This window comes from Watersipora subatra, chromosome 9, assembly GCF_963576615.1.
Source record: "Watersipora subatra chromosome 9, tzWatSuba1.1, whole genome shotgun sequence".
Classification (NCBI taxonomy): domain Eukaryota; kingdom Metazoa; phylum Bryozoa; class Gymnolaemata; order Cheilostomatida; family Watersiporidae; genus Watersipora; species Watersipora subatra.
In genome coordinates this window covers 35509465-35518963 of record NC_088716.1, presented here as the reverse complement: position 1 = coordinate 35518963, position 9499 = coordinate 35509465, and the positions used below count along the sequence as shown (strand labels likewise).

At 35.8% G+C, this 9499-nt stretch overlaps 1 protein-coding gene across 1 annotated transcript in view; it reads right to left on the bottom strand.

Annotated features, from left to right (window-relative positions):
- Positions 1 to 1172: 1172 nt before the first annotated feature.
- Positions 1173 to 9499, bottom strand: part of LOC137404587 (WD repeat-containing protein 31-like) — a 34455-nt gene continuing 26128 nt past the window's right edge. The window contains exons 9-10 of the mRNA XM_068090809.1: positions 5373 to 5500; positions 1173 to 1810 (exon numbers count right to left, since the gene is read on the bottom strand). Of these exons, the coding sequence (XP_067946910.1) occupies positions 1726 to 1810; positions 5373 to 5500 (213 nt within the window). The 3' untranslated portion in view covers positions 1173 to 1725. The remainder of the gene's footprint in view (positions 1811 to 5372; positions 5501 to 9499) is intronic.

Genomic DNA, 9499 nt, shown 5'->3' with positions numbered 1-9499 from the left:
CTGTAAAATTCTATTGTGCTACATTTCACCATTGGAACTAGGCCAGGTTTCCGATCCAGATATATCAGTTTACAGGTTTAGAATTAAGCCCCTGCAAACAGGTCTAATGAACCTCATTTCCAGTTTGCACACCACATTTATCTAAATGTAAGTGTTACGATCTAAATGTGAATCTAAACGTGTAAACTTCTTGGTTCAGACTTGTAGAGTCACAAGACGTAGCTTGAGATTGGCATACGCTAACTTTCAGAGCTTCAATATGTAGAACCAGGTTACTGATTTGATCTGAACTGGCTAGTTCAGATCAAATCAAAATTATCTGCTTTCTGGCTAGTCAGAAATGATAAAAAAAAATTACTTGTAGTAAGATTGGTTTATCTCTTGACCTCTAATACTAGATTATTGTCAACGCTTCTCCATGTCTGCTGTATTATGTGTGAGTGTGGACTCATGACAACTGAATGTATTACTCTCATGTAACTTTGGCTCATATTAAATTCATGTTTCTTTGGCTTGTTAGTTATTCGTCTTAATTTGTGCAGTTGTTAAATAATGAAAGCCTACAGTATGCTTTTTTATAACAAGAATTCCTTATATTTATAATCAGGCCTTTCCTACTTAACATATCGCAATTTCCAAAACAAATTTCCAAACTGCGAACTTGACTCCAATAAAGAGTTTTGACATAGTGTAGTACATGTAGAGCTAATCTTTCATACACAAATATACAATAAGTAAAACTACCTGTCTGAATTTTGAGATTTGTAAGAAACTGTAAGCTGTCTTCATTTTGAATTTAGGTTTGATAAGTGTGTGTTTCCATGTATCATTAACTTTGTGAGGTGGTTCCAGAAAGGCCTGAAGTTACACGGATTGTCGATAAAAAAAAACCACAACACAAGCTTTGTATACAAAGCTTTAAAAGCCATAACAGCTAGTCAAACTGTAAAGCTGGCAAAACATTTTCAGATACTCATCCAACTGCTTTAATTAGTTGCACTGCATTGTCATCTGCAGTTTTCATTGATGGAGCAAGCAAAGATGTAAGGCAAATGATCAGTTAAAGATACAAACAATAATAATATATTTTCACCATTCAATACAATGTTGTCTGTTCTAAAACGAGAAACAGTTATTTTCGCAGATGAATCCCATTACGCAAGAAAGAAGCACCTGCACAAGAAGAGACCTAGCAGTAATAACTAGAATGGCAATTGTGGTCGTTTGACATAAGAGCTTGTAAAAAATAGGCCATTAGTGTTTGGAATAAACACATCAAACGCAAACAAACACCAAATCTCATATTCAGAGGTTAACACTTCAATGTGAGGCATGTTCACTACTGAGATTGCCACTAGAATGCTACTGAGAATCACCATGGAATGTTTGCTGACAAATCACATCTGTGGTATAGAAATTGTAACTACGAGTAAGTAGAATGTGTCTAAATTACTTTCAAATACTGCCTGAACAGATTAGGACGGAAATAAGCAAAACAAAATTAAATACATCTAGAACAGATTAAATGAAAACATCCCTAGTATATGAGCCAGAGATATAACCAGACATCAGTAAACATTTTGCAAGCCACTGGTGAGTTTGATGGAGGACGGAATAACATAACCACGATAAGCTAGTGTGACTGATAAAAATGGTCATAAGATATCAAACACATAATCAAGCGCAAACCAAAGCTGCTAGCGAGTATACACAGAAAAATGCCTATTAAAAGTAAATGTCCCAATGCCTACAAGTAGCCTTGTCCAGTTCTACGATTTGCACACCAGAATCAGGAGAAGCCACCCCAAATCTACAAAATCGCATAAGGATTCCAAGTTGAACAACCTTGTGGTCAACAGAATTAACTTCACTCAAAAGGCTATTAGTTATATAAACCAGAAATGCCACATAAACTGGTAGGGATGCCATATGAACTGGTAGGGATACCACATAAACTGGTAGGGAAGCCATATAAACTGGTACAGATACCATATGAACTGGTGAAGATACCATATGAACTGTTAAAGATACCATATGAACTGTTAAAGATACCATATGAACTGTTAAAGATACCATATGAACTGTTAAAGATACCATATGAACTGTTAAAGATACCATATGAACTGTTAAAGATACCATATGAACTGTTAAAGATACCATATGAACTGTTAAAGATACCATATAAACTAGCAAAGATACCATATAAACTAGTAAAGATACCATATAAACTAGTAAAGATACCATATAAACTGGTAAAGATACCATATAAACTGGTAAAGGTACCATATAAACTGGTGAAGGTACCATATGAACTGGTAAAGATACCATATAAACTGGTAAAGATACCATATAAACTGGTAAAGATACCATATAAACTGGTAAAGATACCATATAAACTGGTAAAGATACCATATAAACTGGTAAAGATACCATATAAACTGGTAAAGATGCCATATAAACTGGTAAAGATACCATATAAACTGGTAAAGATACCATATGAGCTGGTAAGGATACCATACGAGCTGGTAAAGATACCATATGAGCTGGTAGAGATACCATATGAACTGGTAGAGATACCATATGAACTGGTAGAGATACCATATGAACTGGTAAAGATACAATATGAACTGGTAAAGATACAATATGAACTGGTAGAGATACAATATGAACTGGTGAAGATACAATATGAACTGGTGAAGATACAATATGAACTGGTGAAGATACAATATGAACTGGTGAAGATACAATATGAACTGGTGAAGATACCATATGAACTGGTGAAGATACCATATGAACTGGTGAAGATACCATATGAACTGGTGAAGATACCATATGAGCTGGTGAAGATACCATATGAACTGGTAAAGATACCATATGAACTGGTAAAGATACCATATAAACTGGTAAAGATACCATATGAACTGGTAAAGATACCATATGAACTGGTGAAGATACCATATGAACTGGTGAAGATACCATATGAACTGGTGAAGATACCATATGAACTGGTGAAGATACCATATGAACTGGTAAAGATACCATATGAACTGGTAAAGATACTATATGAACTGGTGAAGATACCATATGAACTGGTAAAGATACCATATGAACTGGTAGAGATACCATATGAACTGGTAAAGATACCATATGAACTGGTGAAGATACCATATGAACTGGTGAAGATACCATACAAACTGGTAAAGATACCATATGAACTGGTAAAGATACTATATGAACTGGTAAAGATACCATATGAACTGGTAAAGATACCATATGAACTGGTGAAGATACCGTATGAACTGGTAAGGATGGGTACGATCTCAACTATAAAAATATATTTACTTGTGTTATCAAACAGCCGCGAAAAGATGCGCCGTTGAATAGTTACAAAAGTTGACTTATTTCCGATACAGGAAATAGCAACTTCCCTTATTTATAGTTTTTTCTCATGATCTTAAGAATAAGTATCTGGAGGTATATTTAGGAGCTAAAAAGGCACCAGAGATGCTATCTGGATATCTAAAAGAAAAAGTATATATTTCAACAATCGGTATCTGCTTAGTGGGAGAAATATACAGAGAGCGAGTAGTAGTGCCCGAATGTGTAAAATTACTGTTACCCAAAACAACTGTTTGAAATGTACGTAAATGCTGACAATATGTGACCACTATTTGTTTTTTACTCCAGAAATGTACCTATAAAGCTTTTGATTCAACGCCTAAAAATTTGACAAGAGATCTTTTTGACAGATTTTTGAGTCAGAATTGATAATTTAATCCTAACTAGCACACATAAAATAATACATATGCCCCTTGAAATCTTCAAAAACAATTATGTGCAACAAATGATAACATTGTTCACAATGCGCAGCAATACTAATTCCTATAAAAACAAACTTAGTTATGCATGCACATGTAATGCACCACAATATTAGCTTGAACATCTGTCGAAACCACTGTGTGTGGGAGAAAAGATCCTAATAAGAATACATTGTATTCTGTTTTATTCATGTCTAGTTGAACGCCCGGGTAATAAAAGTCTTTGCACAGAAAACTTATGTTTATTTAACATAAAACAACAGTTACCATTCTAACTTTCAAACTTCATATCATGAGAAAAGTATTTTGTGCAGTTTAAATAAATTAAGAAAAAAATAAAACAACTGTTGAGGTTTTCAAACTTTGTCAAACAACTGTAACTTTCAAACTTCATACTTTGAGGAAAATGTTTTTTACAGACCAAATAAATTAAAAAACAAAATAAAACAACTATAAAAGTGTTTAAATGTAAAATAATTAGCAAGTAATAGCTACCGGTAAATTAAGTCTGTTTTGCTACGATTACAATAAAAGATGATTTGGTAATGATACATTCAGTATGAACTGAGAAAACAAAATAAAAATCCTGAATAGGTTGAATTAACCGTAACAATTTGTTGCAAAAAGTGTGTGTGTGTGTGCGTGTATGTAAAAAAGGTTACTGTTTCAGCAGAGGATATCAATCAAAACTTTGAATACGACGATATTGGTAGGCTATCTCTCGATACTGGTACAAATGTAAAAATGAGGTTTCGGATTGTCTTTGTCTGACCGAGTCGAAAGAGAATGTAGAGGCTATACCTACTCAAAATAATAGAATTGCCTGCGTGAAAAGTATTGGCCTTTACCGACTTGGCAATTGAACCTTATGAAAAACTAGAAATAGAAGTTCACAAAAAATCATCGTGTTTCATGGAGTTAATAGAGTTTCAATTATTAACTCTATGAAACTCTATCATGTTTCATAGAGTTAACCAAGTTTTAATGATTAGGTCATTTAGCGTATGAAATCGGGGAAAAAGGTGTATAAAGTAGATAGTAAGGGCTTTGAATTGCAAAAGCCTCCGTTAGAGGTTAGACTTGAATCGGAGTGCAAACCTGCGGTTTCAGTGATCACGGGTTCAAATCCAGCAGGATGTGAGATGTTAATTCCAAGATTTTAATAGCTATGGACACATGACAAACTTTGAGAAATATATGGAGCTCAAAATTTATGATAAAGTCCCAAGTAGAGGTGATGATAGGCTGAGGATGACTGTACCAGTATTTGATAATGACAACATAGTCTTGTTGTTTGACCTTGTCTAACCAACCCACAGTATGTATGATGAGATACACCTCCAAATAGTGGCAGAGCTGAACTACCGGCATATCTAGACAATGATTGTAAAAAGATGGATTCACACTATGTAGAAATACACTGGAAACATACTTTCGGTAACTCTACCCCTTGTTACGAACCCAGAGTGAATGCATTACAATCATGAAGTTGGCTTTGCTATCAAGTTAACTTTCTACACGTGGTTACTATAAGGAAGAGAAATAGCGAATCACCTGAAACACTGAGAATCCTGATCTAAGAGAGTGAGGGACGTAACAGGACACGCTATATTGTAGACGGACTCTTGTGTTAGGGTTGTGCAGTTCCACAGCCTAATTGTCTGGTCTGCTGAGATGGATGCCTGCATACGAAATAGGTGTGTAATTTTACCAATTTATTAAAAGTTATAAAAAGGGGAGAATTAAGAGAAGGCATAAAAAGCCTAAACCAAGATCTCATGTGCAGACAATTTTAACAGCTAATGAAACTGCTATCAATGCAAATTCAGTTACATCAGCATTTGTGCTGCCAATACATATTATGATACAAACAAAAAATGATTTCTCTACAAGAAACAATCAACATCTGCTAGATAACTAGTTTGCAGCAATCTGCAACTTTAAAAAGTAATTATATTATCATTTGGAATATTTAACATAAGAAGATACATAAGATTTAACATAAGAAGCACACATAAACTGTAACATATACGGAGCACGCATAAGATTAAACATAAGAAGATGCATAAGATTCAACATATAAGAAGGTAAATAAAATTTAAAATATAAGAAACATGCATTAGATTAGTAAAATATGCATGTCCTTATCACGTTGTGGAGAATAGGGAGAAACCCATAGATATATAAACCTAGATTGGCCAATAGGGAAAAAGCCTGTCAGACTTAAATAGCGCGACGTAACGTCATTATATTGTACCTCATGCTTGACTGCCTGATTTGACTGACTGCATGGAGCTCATCAGGAGAAGATAACAAAATCACATTTATTTTCACATTAAAACCTTGGATACAAAATCCAGTAAACCAAAGCGATTCTGTGATAATATCTGATAACCACCATAGATTAAAAGTATAAAAGCTATGAAATGTTGCACACAAATCATGAGCCATCAGGGCTTTATTTGCCACCCTCTCCTATCCCCATTCTCTCTTTTTCCCTTCTCCAAAGAAGTGAGAGGGGGAAAAGAGAGAAAGGGGAAAGGAGAGGGGCCAAATAGCCCACCCACCCGAAGAGCCAGACCTTGGCTAGGTAAATAGACTAATATCATGCTGAACTAAACATGACTAAATATGATGAGCCTGTGAAGTTCTGATCTGATCAGGGAAATGGAATCAATGGCTTTCTTAAGCCGTGGTCACACGGGCACCGAACCGAACTAAATGACGCAAAACGACGTCGTTTTCAGCTCTAAAAAGTTCGGCTGAAGACATTTCTGGCCGAAGCGAACTATTTCGGTACTGCTCGAAATTTTGTGCCGAACCCTTGCTCTTAATGGCTGGTTAAAATTCTAGAATTCTAGCGAGCACGCGTCACATTTTTTCTTACGTGCGTGTGAGTAAAGTTAAAAAAGAAATGGGACGATACTTTTATTTCGTTAAATAAACAACATGAAGCAATTTACGACAAGGTTCACCCGGACTTGTGATTGGGTTGCATAAATGTAAGATGTTGCACTTGAGTTTTGCATAAATGTAGGGGAATGGTTGTGATTTTCTTTCGTGTAGAATACAAGTAATGTGTCATATTCATCCTGATGAACTATCGTTGACTGATTTATTTATGTAAAACCACAGTACTATGATAAAGACTGTTTTTGTTTGTTATGTACTCAGCATAGAAAAACATTCATATGTTAATAAAAAAAATATAATTATGTTGATGGGAAGGGTTAGCAAAATATTTGTATCGAGTGATTTATTTTGAGCAGCCGAACGATCTTCTGATAAATCTGCTGTGTAATTATAATTTATAATTGTTCCTCAAAGTTTTTTTGTTTACAATAGAAATATTTAACTCAAATACATAACAACTACTAATGAAACCGTGTCCTGTCTCTATACGTATGGTATCTAGGAAGCGAAGTTACTTCGGTGGCCGTGTGACATGTGCCACGAACCGAACCAGCCTCCGAACCGAACCGATCCTACGTCGGTTCGGTGCTCGTGTGACCACGCCTTTAGCTAGAGCTGCAACGAGACCAAGGAATGCAGGGTCGGACCAGACTCAGGGTCAGCAATGAGGGCCAAGATCGGGTCAGACCGGGTCAGCACGGCGCGCGATTTTTTATTCATTTAAGGTTAAGAGATAGTTCCATTACAGCCTAATGTTGTTATATCAATAAACTAAGATAAAAGAAACCATTATCACACCAATTATTATATTTTGTGGCTTGGTTTATAGATGCAATCTACAATTTACGGCTAGACATTGGTGGATCAATGCTATTCAATAGGTGATAGATTAATGGCATGATTTGGCTAGTGTTTTTATTACAGATTTTATTTTCAACTGCTATTATAATCAACAAGAGATTAGTTAAGAAATACTTTACAAATATAGAAATAGATAACCCAGCATAGTGGAAAGCAAAAATCCATCACTTCCCTAAAACTTCTGGTATTAGTGAAAGAAACTAAAAATAAAATAAATTTGCTGAATTGAAGGTTCTTAGACGCGCTTTTAAGTTCCTCAGGATGACCTCGTTGTAAATGCCTCAATAGTATTGAGGTGGACCCTTCTTTGTAGCTTAAAGGTTGACTTGCAACAAAATTCACATTACAGTTATTTGGTATCAAAAGATTCACCATGTCTTACTCTGTTGTGTTGTAGGTGCCAAATATGTGGAAATGTGATTACAGGCTCTTAAAAGCTCAAAAACGAAAAGCCGACGTAGATTGGAATCTATTTATCTGACGTAGTCATTACAGTTTGGTTATCGTCTTGTCACGTGAAGTTCTCACGCGAATTGCAAAGCCAATAAAAAGCTCAATATAAAACTTATCGTAGCACTAGTTTACGATAAACACTTCGGGTTTTACCGAAGACCCCGTATCAAATATAGATGCTCGCTACTTTACAGTTTTGTTTTGGCATTATTCAATCGTCAAGTCGTAATCTAATCACGTGACCCAATACTTCGAAAATAATATTTGCAGCACTTTTCGATTATCACAGGTGACCAACAGGCTCGTCAGAATTATTAGACAATGATATGTACTCCTTCGAGCTAAGGTTAAAAAGTTTAAGGATTTTTTACGGTAAGTTATAAGATATCAGTGCTAACAGTAACAGCATTACAATGACGATAAAACAGACGCGTAAGAACAATAGACATGATTTTATTGAATGTGTGAAGTATATTTATGAAAATATTTCGACAAATGAGGTTGCGTGAAAGTGTAAACAGAAACCATCCTGTAACAACTACAGCCCATTTGAGCCGTTTTGAAAAGTGAATCCAAACTACGGCGGTCTCGTGTGGCTGCGATTAACTGTTCGTTCTTTAGCTTTTAAGAGCTTGTAATCACATTCCCATATATTTCAACCCTACAACACAACAGAGTAAGACATTGTGAATCTGATGATACCAAATAACTGTAATGTGAATTTGGTTGCAAGTCAACTTTTAACTTGCTTTTGCATATTGTACAAATAACTTGGTATTTTCCTTTCGTGACTGGCTTCTTCATGAACTCCCAGACCACCTACATGTTGATTATTTCTTGCCGAAAAATATTGTGAAACCTATAGTCCAAAGACTATTGTCGCAGAAGTAAAAATATAGTCTTGAATCACCTTGTTTTATTTCGACTGGTCCTTCCGCGCTACGACTATATGCGACTCCATTTCAATCGCACTTAAAAAGCGATACACAACCGCTGTTGTTTAGCCATAAACCTACTCGTGTCTTTGTATAGGAAGACCCGATGGTTGGGTGACCTGACCCGGGCACCTCTGACCCGGTGGGTCAAGACCAGATGAGCTATACGTGCCAGCTCTATTCTCAGCTTCATAATGCGCCCTAATCGAAATATATCTCTTTGCTATCTCACGAGCTAGGCTACTAGCTTGATGATTACACTTAAACAATAGCATGATGTTGAATCTCAGCAACTTCTCCATGGTGGCAATTAGTGCTAGCCTGGGAAAGTTTTTCACCAATCCAGCACTGCCAAGCAATACTCTCGTCGCTTTCTCACTGTGGTTGCAAACCTCAATCACCACAGGCGAACACAAAGTCAAGCCACCACGATTCTTAACTGTGATTACGGAGTTCGTTGCTTGGTTTACATCATAGTTGGTAACATCTACGATGCTAGTGATACAATCATTACACTTC